The sequence below is a fragment of the Watersipora subatra genome, chromosome 7 (genome assembly GCF_963576615.1).
Source record: "Watersipora subatra chromosome 7, tzWatSuba1.1, whole genome shotgun sequence".
In the NCBI taxonomy this organism is placed as follows: domain Eukaryota; kingdom Metazoa; phylum Bryozoa; class Gymnolaemata; order Cheilostomatida; family Watersiporidae; genus Watersipora; species Watersipora subatra.
In genome coordinates, this window is record NC_088714.1 from 48,966,109 (window position 1) to 48,980,181 (window position 14,073).

General features: G+C 35.4%; 1 protein-coding gene across 2 annotated transcripts in view; it reads left to right on the forward strand.

Moving 5' to 3' along the window:
* Window positions 1-14,073, forward strand: part of LOC137401099 (ATP-dependent RNA helicase DDX24-like) — a 29,882-nt gene that overhangs the window by 963 nt on the left and 14,846 nt on the right. The window contains exons 2-9 of one of the 2 annotated variants that reach the window (XM_068087456.1): window positions 1,528-1,606; window positions 2,355-2,504; window positions 2,690-2,824; window positions 5,319-5,450; window positions 8,367-8,518; window positions 9,918-10,004; window positions 11,435-11,530; window positions 12,571-12,684. In XM_068087456.1, the coding sequence (XP_067943557.1) occupies window positions 1,528-1,606; window positions 2,355-2,504; window positions 2,690-2,824; window positions 5,319-5,450; window positions 8,367-8,518; window positions 9,918-10,004; window positions 11,435-11,530; window positions 12,571-12,684 (945 nt within the window). The remainder of the gene's footprint in view (window positions 1-1,527; window positions 1,607-2,354; window positions 2,505-2,689; window positions 2,825-5,318; window positions 5,451-8,366; window positions 8,519-9,917; window positions 10,005-11,434; window positions 11,531-12,570; window positions 12,685-14,073) is intronic. The other variant, XM_068087457.1, reaches the window with a different exon arrangement.

Below are 14,073 nucleotides of genomic sequence, written 5' to 3' on the forward strand. Positions count from 1 at the left end.
TCCAAAACAAGATATATGACAATATTATATTTTTCCAATTATTGAATAATTAGAAGAATATAATATTAGTCGAATAACCTTGCGGATTAAAGCATGTAAGTCGCTAATACTGAGAAGGAGGTTCAGCAGCATTTTGATGTAAAATGAAATTCACAGGTAATTTGCTTGATAACAACCAAAGATGAGTGAAAAAATCAAATTTATCGAAAAACCATAAAAATAGAAAAAAATGCTATTAGAAAAAATTCAATTTTGTCGAAAACATTATTTTTTCCAACCCTGAATTCTTCATACAAAATGATCACTCCTGAAAAAATGCGTTGAGAATTTAGGATGTCTTGTGACAGATTACCGCCCAAATGAATTCACTCAGGTCTAATTTTTGGTTCTGTATAGTCAGTTAAACCTTTTGGAATTTAATGGTTATGATATGGCTTGCTATTCCAGCACTTGATTAGTTGCAAAGTTATTATTTAGTCATTCAAGATAAACTTGCACAGCAACAGTTGCGGCTCCTTCAAAAGTCAATATTTGTAATATAGCCAGTTGTCTATTTAAAATACCGTAACATACGTTGTGAGGCAAAACACCCTAACATACATTGTAAGGCAAATACAGTAGCAAATATATGACTTTACGCCTGAAATAAAATACAAGATTTGAAGCTCAAAGTTAATATTTTAAGTAAAAGTAAAACCCAAGAGAATGTAGCAAAATACTAAAAAATATTTTAAGTTAGTTTAACTCTCATCTAGTCTGAATTAAAACAAGATATCTGCATAACTCAATCACCATCTCATTCTCTGCACGTAAACATCATTTCGTCCACACCTATGACAATGTTGTCTATGACAGCATTGTCTATGACAATGTAGTCTACTGCGTTTCCATGCTTGGAATGGGTGTTGAGTTGCTTTCACCTCAAATCATAAAGCCGTACAATCTCAGTGCATTCGATGCCATTTTGCTTCGGTGAATTTGTGCAAAGGCATTCGCTGTAAAACAAAGACATTCGCTGTAAAACAAAGACATTCACTGTTAGAGTACTATTAGACATCATGGGAAACGCTCACTGCTGATGGATTCGGATATACTCGGCTAATCTCATCTCTCCCCAGATTAGGGTAAACGAATCCAGTATTGCGATCAGGCATCCTGGCTTAGTGCAACTAGCTGCCTGAGCATGAATTAAAAAGTGATCGTGACCTGAAAGCGAATCTACTTTAACTTGTTTTCTTTAGAGTTCATCGCGAAATCTGGAAAGATCTTTATAATGCGACTCTGGTTCGTTGAAACGGTACAAGTTGGTTGACAGCTAGAAGTTCCAAACCCATTAAAACCGTGGAAATGCAGTGTATCACAACATAGTCTATGACAACCTAGTCCATGACAATGAAAAATAACACCTGAGTACAAATGTAACCTTAATACAAAGAGTTTATTAGTCTACTGTTGAATCCGCTTGTTGTTTGGGCTGAGTTTCCGAACCCTATCGAAATTATGTCATATAAAATATCATTTTTTTAGGATGATGTGCCTATAAAAGATGATACGGTGAAATTGAAGACCAAGAGGACAAGAAAAGCGTTAACATCACCTGGAACAGGTAGTACTGATACATAAATAAATTTGTTATTGGTCTAAAATATTGTCTATGTTGTTACTGTAGCAGTATTTTGTAGGAAATACTATATGTATGCAAGTATGTGTACTCTAGATTGATTGTACAAGTATTCATATGGTAGACAAAATAAAATAACAGGTATTCAAATTTTTTCAAGGCTTTTATAGATAGTCATGCCATTGTGCATTGAGAAAAGCAGCGAATTTCCATACGCATTTGTTTGTTATCGTACATTCAATGTCTAATCCATTATTGATGGCGTAATGGTAATATTGAGCTTTTTGAACTAATATTAGCAGTATGAAACATTTCAATATTTTAGTGGATGTCACTTTGTACCTCTGACCGATGATGGTTCGTTGAATAAATTAGAAATATGTAATTTTGTAAAGTGCATTGATAAAAGGTTAATTAATGCAGTTTGATTGGCTCGTTTCTATATGACAGGCAACCGAATCTCTTGTGTACCATCACTTCTTGGTAATTTGGTTAATGTTACAAAAATCAACATTTGGTGTAAGGCTACTACATCACGGAGTCAGTGCACTCGTTATGCTACATGATATATTGGATAGCTATTATGATGAGTTACATATATGCGATGAAGAAGTAAACATCAGTGGCTGATGCTTATACAGTTGAGTTGGTCCTTCAGTTCTGTTCAGCGCTAGACAAGTACATGAGTAGTTGGTAGTTTCTATGTGGGTTGGTGACATTTATTTTTCTGTAGATGAAGAGGCTGCTGATACCAAAAAGTCTCGAAAAGAAAATGTTACCAAAAAGAAAAAGTCATCCACGATGTCACAAAAGAAAGAAGAGGGAGAATCTATTGCAACTGGAGAGACGGAGAAAAATGAGAATAACGGAAGAGTTGAGATGTGTAAGTGAGGCTGCTACCTCTCACCTACGATAGTTAAATACCATTCTATAATATTTTTCAGTTTACCTATGAGAATTTGATTAATTCAATGTCAAAATCAAAGAGTTATGTCCAAATCTATGTGGTGATGCATACATCACCGGTTATTAGTTTCTATTTTGGACAGTGATGTTTCTTCCCCGCAGATGAAAAGTATGTGGGCGTTACAGAGTTGCGAGAAGATAACCTAACCAAAAAAAAATCAAACTCGATGCTGAAAAAGAAAAAGGAAAAAGCTAGAGAGCTGGTGAAAAGTAACGATGATGAAACAGTTGAGATGGGTAAGTCTATGAGACATGAGACGCGTCAGTCTATGAGATGTGTAAGTCTATGAGACGTGCAAGTTTATGAGACGTGTAAGTCTATGATATGGATAAGTCTATGAGATGCGTAAGCCTATGAGATGTGTAAGTCTATGAGATGGGTAAGTCTATGAGATGCGTATGTCTATGTGACATGTAAGTCTATGAGACATGTAAGTCTATGAGACGTGTAATTCTATGAGACGTGTAATTCTATGAGATGTGTATGTCTATGAGACGTGTAAGTTCAATTAGAAACATACTATTTCTGACACTTAGTCTTGCTCTCGTTAGTGTAAGCATGTACAGTAAGGCTGATTATCAACATGTATGAAGGCTGCGTAGGTATTAGATTGTTGAAAGAGAGCGATTCTAAAGATTTTTTTAAGTGAAAGTCGGATATTCCTTTGAGTTCTTTGATTTGTTCCACACCCCAAAAACTTAAAAATGTTTAATAAATATTGCGGGTTATTACAGATGCGTTGTAGAAAGCTATACAGAAACTAAATTAGATTAAAAAGCTGTTAATCAAGTTATTTGTATTAAATAAGGTTTTCATTGTTATGTTATGTATTCTTAGAGACCCGAGAAGGGGCGATGCAGTCTTGGGAATGTATAGTCTCAGAGGTAGACCTATAGATATCTGTGGCTCAAGTTATCCTAATTCGTATAACTTCACTAATTAGGTAAAGTTTAAACTACATGTAACTTGGCATATATATTATAGTATTTCTATTTAGTATTGTAATGTGACAATATAGGATGTTTAATATACAGTGCTCAATTTTCATTGTATGAACTTTTTCAATACCTGACATGGCCCAGTTTGTATTAGTCCAAACATAATAGGGTCGATTGTTTTGAACATGATGACTTCTTAGTGTCAGCTGTTTTAGTACAGTCAAACATTTTAGTCCACTGGTGGGCCACTATGTTTTCTACACATAGTGGCCCACCAGATGTATTGTAGTACATCAACATATAGACAAGGACTCATTGGGGCCATATGTCGATTACCTAAATACAATTTAATCCATCCCAACCACCTAAAAAAACACTAAAAAACAGGATACAGTGCATCCACTGGTTGCAATGTCCCTGTTATATGGTTTTTTCGTCTTACGATGTCACGCCCAATGTTCTTTTCATCCCCGTCATACGACATCAACAAAGATTTTTCTCGAAAATCAAATTTGGCAGCCAGTGTGCCGAATACGTGGGACTAACGAGTATGCTGATACGCTATTCGTTGAACTCCCGCAACGTCTGAAAGAGATATGATGCTCGCTCTCAGTTCAGCGTTATTCATTATAAGTTATAGTGAAAATGAAACCACAAACAAATAGGTAATAAAATATTAGACGACAAAATTAAAGTGTAGTTTAGTAAAATACACACTAAAACTTAGTTTTAAGTGTGTTTAGTAAGCTAAATTCATTTAAGTTGAATTCAAAGTTTATGTTATATGTCTAGTATGTAAGAACTACCTACGGTACGTGCTGTACATTGTAATGTTACATTTTATTGCAGATCTTAGCCACTAGATGCACTAAAGTTACTATAGGTAACTATAGTTACTAATGTTAACATACTATTTTAGTACCAGTTTTTCTTATGTACAGTACGTACATGTATATAAAATTTTGATTATTTTTATCTGGGGGTGTTTGCATTAGATAATTATTATGGATTTCTATACCACTTTATACAGCATTTTTGCCTTATGATGCCAGTACTGGAACAAATCAAAATCGTATGGCGAGGGCACACTGTATTACGATAATAATAGTGTATTTACTTGTTCTAATTCAGCACCTATGCTCATAAAGTAATAAACACCTATTTAGTGGCTATGATCTGCAATAAAATGTAACATTATTATGTATGTATATTACTGCATGGAGTTCTTATCTTTGAGACACTTGAGAGATACTTGACAGAAACACACTCGGTACACTACACTTTTGTGACACTACGTAACATAAACTTTAAGTTTAACTTTTAATCTAATTTAAATGAACTATACACACCTTTTAAACTAGGCATTTTTAGTCCTACACTATTACTTAGTTATTTATGGTAGCTGAATTAATTTATTGTAAAATTCAATTATAATATATAATTAAATATTTTAAATTTAATTATGTTGTATTTAGTTATATTAAATATAATATAAATAAATTAAATTTGCTAAAGTATATAACTTATTATTATTCAAACTTACGCTGAAAGTACACTAAACTTAATTCTAACTTGGTTTTCTTTTTCGATTTTCAATTTCCTTTCTTAGCTCCTTTTGGCCTCGCTTTTTGACTCGCTTTCATCTTCACTTTCAATTTTAGCTAACCTTCACTTTTAGTATAAGGATTCGATTAACTTGATTCAAAATCAAAAAAAATTGCGTCAAAATCCATGTGTCATACATCACTGCTACTTAGTTTCTATTTTGGACAGTGATCTTTGTTCCCTGCAGATGAAAAAGGTTCATGTGTTAAAGATTCACAAGAAGAAAGCCTGATCAAAAGGAAACCAAACTTGATGTTGAAAAAGAGAAAGGAAGCTGAAGAGCTGGAGAAAAGTGGCGATGATGAAACAGTTGAGATACGTAAGTCTATGAGATACGTAAGTCTATGATATAGTTGTAATGGCCATCATATTTACCTCTATGTTTAAAGCTCACTCTCTTAGTTGATGCTTACAACCCAATTCATTGATGATTGTATGCGGCTTTAAGCGTTATAGCAATCGATTCTTCAAAAATGTCTTTCTATAATAATTTAAGAAACAGAGTTATATAATAGATGAACATATTTTGTATTCTTGAAGGTGGCCATGTGATGATAATGGCTGATTTGTATGATAAGCTTTCTAGAGTCACAGTTGGTAGATTATTAAAATATTATTGGAAGTGTTGGAGCAGGCGATGTATGTAGATTATAGGATGACTAAGTCACGGATGAGATATATAAGCCAAGGTCACATGATAGGTTTACTTTGCTTCTGATAATACCTTGGAGAGTTCTTTCATGCTGTTGATATTGAGGTTATTTCTTTCCTTACATCTTTGTTTCTCCAGATGCTCTAATATTTAAGTAAACATTCTTTTGCCAAGTCGTCTTACATAATATATTTATAATATATATAATGTATTATGTAATGGCTCATTTTGAAGTGTTTAAAAATTTTTGTCAATTGTGTTACCTGTGTCAGTTGGCTTCCCTGACTACTTTCAGTCTCCATTTCACTTGCTTGAGGTTACAGCTCTCACATATTTACAGCGGGGTTCCTCATTAGCGATGGATAAAATTTTAAATTTAATTTCATATAATAAATTTTCCTTGCACTATAATGGATCACAAAGAGAAGGCACATGAGAGAACAGCTCTAAACTGAACAACAGGAATGATGTAGTGAGTCTGATATCCCTTTTTGTTACCATAAAACAAATCAACGTTCCGTTCCCTTCATGTTTGTGTGGGGTGTCAAAAAATATTCCAGGGATAGATGAATCCTTTTTTGAAATGCTGCAGACACGAATTGATAGTACTCTGAACAGAAAACATTTTTGGGAAAGTCTGAATGCCGATAATACGTTATTAGGTTATCCACTGTTTTTTGTGACGGGTGATTAATTTCTCAAATGGCCACTTCAACTGATCTACACTGTCATCACAATTCAAATATATTCGTCATTCTTATTTCGTTTTAGTTAGCTTGTGGGAAAGAGGAATTATAGTCGATTTGCTCCGATCTGTTACTGCAACCGAAGGATAGTTTGTAAACTGAGCTATTTCATAACGCAGTTTGATCGATTCTTCAAAAAACTTTAGTCGGTCAAAAATATGTTTTTCAAAATTTATCAACTGTTCACAATTTTTAGTGAAATCTTGATAATGTTTGAGTGCATGGGCAGCTTTGCATGGCTCAAGGCACTATTAACTTGTCACGACATGCCGCTGATCTTATTAAAAAGTTGGGCATCGCAGATCAATACCACAACAACCTGTTTTCTCTTGTAATAATGTAGTTTATTTTTACTACTTTTTGCGGTTACAGAAAATCTGGCATTTATTCGTCGACAAAACTGCCTTACGAACTAAAGAGCAATGATACTCAACAGTGTTTTCTCAGATAGTTACCCACTAGTGATTTCTTGGCTCTGGTGCTCACTAGATGGCAGTGGTGCTCTAGGGGCATTCCAGAAACAAACATAACTTTATGGCTCTTTCCATATGGTCCATGCAGCAATAGTAAAACACAAACTTGTGCGGATACCAATTAACAGGCTGTACTGAGCTACGTTCCTTGCATTAATCTTTGCATTGAAGAAAAATGTTGATCATCTTAGCTAGCTTTGAAAATCTGCAAATCATTCTCTTATGAAATAGGGAGACTGATGGTTGTAGCAGATTAAGGACTCTGTCATAATATTGTTTTGTACAATTGTGAAAAAAATACAGTTATTCACTTCCTGTGGTCTGCTCTGTTTTTTGGCCTGTTTTCCTTAAAGGTTGACTTGCAACAAAATTCACATTACCGTTATTTGATATGAAAAGATTCACCATGTCTTACTCTGTTGTGTTGTAGGTGCAAAATATGGGAAAAGGTGATTAAAAGCTCTTAAAAGCTCAAAAACGAACAGAAAATCGCAGCCACACGAGACCACCGTAGTTTGGATTCCCTTTCCAAAATGGCTCAAATGTGATGTAGTTGCGAGAGATGGTTTCTGTTTACACTTTCTTGCAACCTTATTCGTCAAAATATTTTCACAAATATACTTCACGCATTCAATAAAACTATGTCTATTGTTCTTACGCGTCTGTTTTGTCGTAATCGTAATGCTGTCACTTTTAGCACTGATATCTTATAACTTACCGTAAAAATTCGTTTAATTTTTTAGCCTTAGATTGGAGTACATATCATTGTCTGATAATCATGACGAGCCTGTTGGTCACTTGTGATAATCGAAAAGTGCTGCAGAAATTATTTTCGAAGTATTGGGTCACATGATCAGATTACGACTTGCCGATTAGACCAGGCCGAAACAAGACTGTAAAGTAGCGAGCATCTATATTTGATACGGGGTCTTCGGTAAAACCCGAAGTGTTCATCATAAACTAGTACGACGATAAGTTTTATATTGAGCTTTGTATTGGCCTTTCAATTCACGTGAGAACATACGTGACAAAACGATAACCAAATTTCGTGGTTACGTCATCGAAATAAAGAGATTCCAGTCTACGGCGGCTTTTCGTTTTTGAGCTTGTAATCACATTTCCACATATTTGGCACTTACCACACAACAGAGTAAGACATGGTGAATCTTTTGATACCAAATAACTGTATTGTGAATTTTGTTGCAAGTCAACCTTTAAGGATATTTAACTTTCGCCTCTGGTAGTCCACCAGCTTAGCTTCTATTTTTTTCTTGATGAGTTACTAGAAAATAGGTTCATGAAAGCTGATTTGCTGTAGGCTCATGGGTTTTTATTGTGAAGACTTGAGGTGAGATTTGTTACAGCTGATATGGATGGCTGGAAAGGGCTGTTTGTACCGACTCAAGTTCTCAGATCTCTCGCTGACCTTGGCTTTAAATCGCCGACCTTGATACAGGCGCTGGCACTGCCGGCTGCCATCAGGGACCGACAGGATATTCTTGGTGCTGCCGAAACCGTAAGTCTTGCACTTTGAGCTGCTGTGAAGATTAAAAATGGTTATTTAGCCACTAGATTAGATGTAGAAATGGTAGAGATAGACAAGTACACGCGCAGCTGTATACTTGTCGGTTTGAGTCACACAAGGTGTTATGAAGGGAATTCAACCACAATCACTCCCCTACTACGTCAGACCTAAGTCTGTAAGAAATACCCGAAAAAATCCCTACAAATGGTGGCTTTTTCACGGAGATATTACTATCGGCAATCTGAGTTTTATTAGATAAATGTAGAAGTCAAGGCGTGTGCCAACATTTACAATAAAACGGTAACGGAAAATCTTTTGAAAACATTGGGTTCTCGTTTAGCAATCGGTGGGTTTTAACGTGACCCTTGACCTCTAATATTTAGGTTGATCAGCGAGTTGCTTTGTTACAACTCTGTTGAATATCATCCAATGGGTTGACCTTTTCTTGATGCGCCAACCAAATTCGAATTATTAGCTAAGTCTTTGACTGGAAGTCACAGCCTGAGAAACCCATCAATCCCAACTTTACTCAACATGGAAGAAAATAAGTGGTGGGAAAATATTCTACCATGCCATTGAATGGACTTAAACTTTTGATTATAGCTTTCATCTAGTCTGCAGTGACCAGTGAGTTATACAACTGGACCACTATAGTGACCAGTGAGTTATACAAGTGGATCACTTTAGTGACTGGTGAGTTATACAACTGAATCACTATAATGTCCAGTGGGTTATACAACTGGACCACGATAGTAACCTGTGAGTTATACAACTGGATCACTATTATAGTGACCAGTGAGTTATACTAGACTGGACCACTATTAATAGTGGCCAGTGAGTTACACGACTGGACCATTATAGTGTCCAGTGGGTTATACAACTGGATCACTATGTTGACCAGTGAGTTATACAACTGGATCACTATTATAGTGACCAGTGAGTTATACAACTGGACCATTATAATTATAGTGACCAGTGAGTTATACAACTGGACCACTATAATTATAGTGACCAGTGAGTTATACAACTGGACCACTATAATAGTGACCAGTGAGTTATACAACTGCACCACTATAGTGACTAGTAAGTTATACAACTGGACCACTATAATAGTGACCAGTGAGTTATACAACTGGACCACTATAATAGTGACCAGTGAGTTATACAACTGGACCACTATAATTATAGTGACCAGTGAGTTATACAACTGGACCACTATAATAGTGACCAGTGAGTTATACAACTGGACCACTATAATAGTGACCAGTGAGTTATACAACTGGACCACTATAATAGTGACCAGTGAGTTATACAACTGGATCACTATTGATAGTAACCATTGTAGCTAGACTATTTGTAGCCTCTATAATAATTACATTCCTTTCATTAGGGCAGTGGGAAAACTCTGGCTTTTGGCATTCCACTTATTTACAAGATAATGAAGATGAAGGCAGACAGCGATGACCAGGGCATGAAGGTAATCACCTGCCATCATGTGTCACACATATACTTAAAGGCATAATTACACTTGATTACAATGAACTGACATGTACAGTTTCTAATGCCTGTTTGTGATGATATCCTCTGACAATATTGTTTCATATTTATCTGAAGCGCTACTGTTTTTGTTGTGTACTAGTTGTAGAAGTTGTCATACTTGTTTATCTGTATTTACACAATTCTTTTAAATTTTGGATGAAAAGTTGTGAGATTTGGATTATATGATTTGGTTTATAGTAAAGCAAAGCTGTTATAATTTGTAGGGTAGGTTTATATGCGGATATTAATAAATTCACCTTTTTGAATATTTCTAGGGTCGGCTTATATATGAGGATATAAAGTGCAATAATTATACTGTATATCCTCACATAAGCCGACCCTAGAAAGACCCCAAGGGGTGTGAATTTATGAATATTCGCATATAAACCTACCCTACAAATTATAACAGCTTTGCTTTATAATTATTAACATAACATATAATTAACTGTTGTTTTATTTTCTTAATAATGATAACTTTTTCAACTGCGCAAGCGGTACTATTAATATAAATAACTAAGTAAAGTTGTATGTTACGAGGGTAAACGTGCTAGCGATCACTTGTATGACCAACCAATCACAAATATAGAGTACTATTGTCAACCACGCGCTGCTTTGTGTGTGTGTGTGTGTGTGCGTGCGTGCGTGCTAACTTTTATCGTGCGAACAAAAGCTGGAAAAAAATAGGTAAATTGAGTGGGTTTGATTGAATTTTTTTCAAGGAACGTTCACATGAAGTGTGGTTTAAAACAAGCTAACAGGCTACCAGTCTCATGCTTAGCGCATTTTGAGTTGTAGTTGTTGGACTTGAGTTAGCATAATGCCATTTCATTTGAGTGCGATGGGAGTTGTGTGCGTATAGAATGACACTGTAGTTTGGTAACTCTTTTTCGGTGTGATTCGATTTGTAGGGTAGGTTTATATGCAAATATTCATAAATTTTTCTTTTCGGGGCTTTCTAGGGTCGACTTAGATGCAAGATTGCCTTATAATCCAGGTTATACAGTGCTTTAGTCATAAAATACTGTATATCTTCGAACATAAGCTGAGTATTTAACCCAGCTTTTATATATGAGGGTATACGGAATTTCTATGAATAACAACCAGCAATCTCTGAACATATTTTATTGAACAGTTGAAACTCTATAAAACTGCATAGGTCGAGCAAATTGATGTAATTCCTATTGATAGCATCTTGTGGGTAACTTATGAATCTTAGTCCGTAATCATATGAACAATTTTAGTGTATGATGAATTGATCCATGCATGTATCTCATACAGGTTTCAATACTATTCTTACCACTTTTTGTAGTGTAGTCTGAACACTAGTAAATCTCTGTAGCTGCTCTAGCCTTTTATGATCTTCTGCAGGAAAGAGTTTATGCCCTTGTATTGACACCAACAAGAGAACTTTGTGTGCAAGTTAGAGATCACCTGCTGAAGGCTGCATATTACACTGACATATCGGTATGTCGTAAGCTCAAATTGCTTTCAACTCTAGAGATTGACACTCGCGATCAGTGCTTGTTAGTATTTTATACTCTAACATGAAGCACTTATTTTATACCGTAATTTAAGGCGCTTGTTGCAACATGTCGATACAGACATACATCTCAATGTGAAGGTAATGTGTTTAGACAACTACGGAATATTAACGCAGTCATATGTTAACGCAGTCATATGTTAACGCAGTCATGTGTTAACGCAGTCATATGTTAGCGCAGTCATATGTTAGCGCAGTCATATGTTAGCGCAGTCATATTTTAACAGTCATATGTTGGCAGAGTCATATATTGGCAGAGTCATATGTTAACACAGTCTTGTGTTAACACAGTCATATGTTGGAGTAAATATTCCTACAAGGGTACATTGTAATTTGTATAATTCACTCCACAGCCCAGAAAAGTGCAAACCCTTGCAGGTAATTATAACATTGAAATAAATATATTATTTATAATCATTGAAGAGTAAATATAAAAATTGATAAAAAATTGTTACTTTACATTAGAAACTGGAATTACAGGCTGAGCAATGCTTACTGTCACAGGTAAAGCTGGTGGTAGAGATACACGGGTCAACTTACTCGACGTAGACTTAGTAAATTCCAAACGAATATGCCTTTTCTATCTTTCACTTTTTTTCTATACTTTTAATGTTTTATATTTCATTTTTACCTGCGACTTCACTTAAAGAGTTAAATATTTTTTTCAAATTTTACAATGTATTTTTAAAAGATTTGTATGTATTTATTAAAAAAGGTGGTCTCAGTGTTTGCTGTAAACTGTTGCCAGGTTGTTTGACAATTAATCACATGCTGCTTGTATCACAGTTGTGTCTGTCTCTGTGGTAGGTAGTAGCTGTCTTTATGGCAGGTAGTGGCTGTCTTTATATCACAGTTGTATGTGTCTTTATGGTAGGTAGTAGCTGTCTTTATATCACAGTTGTATGTGTCTTTATGGTAGGTAGTAGCTGTCTTTATATCACAGTTGTATCTGTTTCTATGGTAGGTAGTAGCTGTTTTTGGTGGCATGTCGGCACAAAAACAAGTTAGACTACTCAAGTCCAGACCTGAAATAGTTGTCGCTACTCCAGGAAGACTCTGGGATATCATGAATGATGAGGTGAGAACTTGAAATCTATTTTTTATGGTTTTAGGATCATTATCATAGAGTAGCGGAATTACAGTGCACCCTCAGGATACGATTTTGAATCTGTTCCTGGGTTGGCATCGTTTGGTGAAAAAATCGTGTGTAGCGGTATAGAAACTATAGTGATTATATAATGCAAATATCCTCTGGTAACAATCGTCAAAACTTTATGTAAGTGCTGTACATGTTAAAAATTAATAACTTAATAGTAGGTTAACCTTGGTAACTATAATTACCTACAGTAAAATAACTTCAGTTTATTTAGTGGTTATGATCTGCTTATGATTCTTCCTCCTTTAACGTCCCTATCAATTTTACAACCCATGACTAACGAATTAAAATTATACATGTAGTTATATAGTTATGTAGGTGTAATGAATAAGGGTTTATAGTAAATACTATATTAAATGCTAAAATGTACAGTAAATTCGATTTTAGGTCACTTACCCCCTGGCCACTTACCCCCTGGCCATATACCCCCGGTCATTTACCCCCTGGTCACATACTCCCCTAGGCTATATACCCCCGGTCATTTACCCCCTGGTCAATACCCCCCTAGGCTATATACCCCCAGGTCAATTACTCCCAGGTCAAGTACCCCCACACAACACATAATGCAGTTTTACTTAAATCAGTTAATCTTTGGTTTAAATCACATGAAAAACTTGCTAATTTGTCATGGTTTAGTTAGTAGTTAATAATGAAAAATTAAAAAAGACACTTAAAAATAAATGCATTTATTTACAATCTGATCATGAAATTGTATTTTAATACAAACAGACAGTAACTTACATGTATTTGTAAAACATGCACATGCATGGACACTTAATTTTAGACAATCATGAAGTTACATTTGAATATTGTGTGCTATACCATGTAAGAATTAAAAAATTTGTCTTTTCTTATAGTCCGCAACTATTGTCTGTAGTCTCTGCGATATAGCTCGATATTTTGGCCTTTGTGTTGGTGCTGGTTCACCAGCTAACAATTGGGTGATGGCGACTTCATTTAGTGCTTGCTCTCTACGAAGTATGATCAAGAAATACCAGAAGTTGGGATGGTAGTCACTGATGTTTGCTTGCATGTGTCTGTGCCATCCTTCAACATTATTGTTTGTGCGAGGCAAATTGTTAACAGCTTTTTCGTGAATACTCCACATTGTGTGAGGAAATCTCGGTTCACGTCGACCTCTACGTTGTTGTCGCCCAATGTACGTGTCTTCAAAATGGTCCACAACTGGTTGGGCGACTTCAGATATGTTATCTGAAAATGTCTCAAATGATTCCACGATGTCATTAACAGGCACGAGTGTGAGAGCTGCCTTAGAGCGAATACACATATTTATATCTACATCATTTTGGT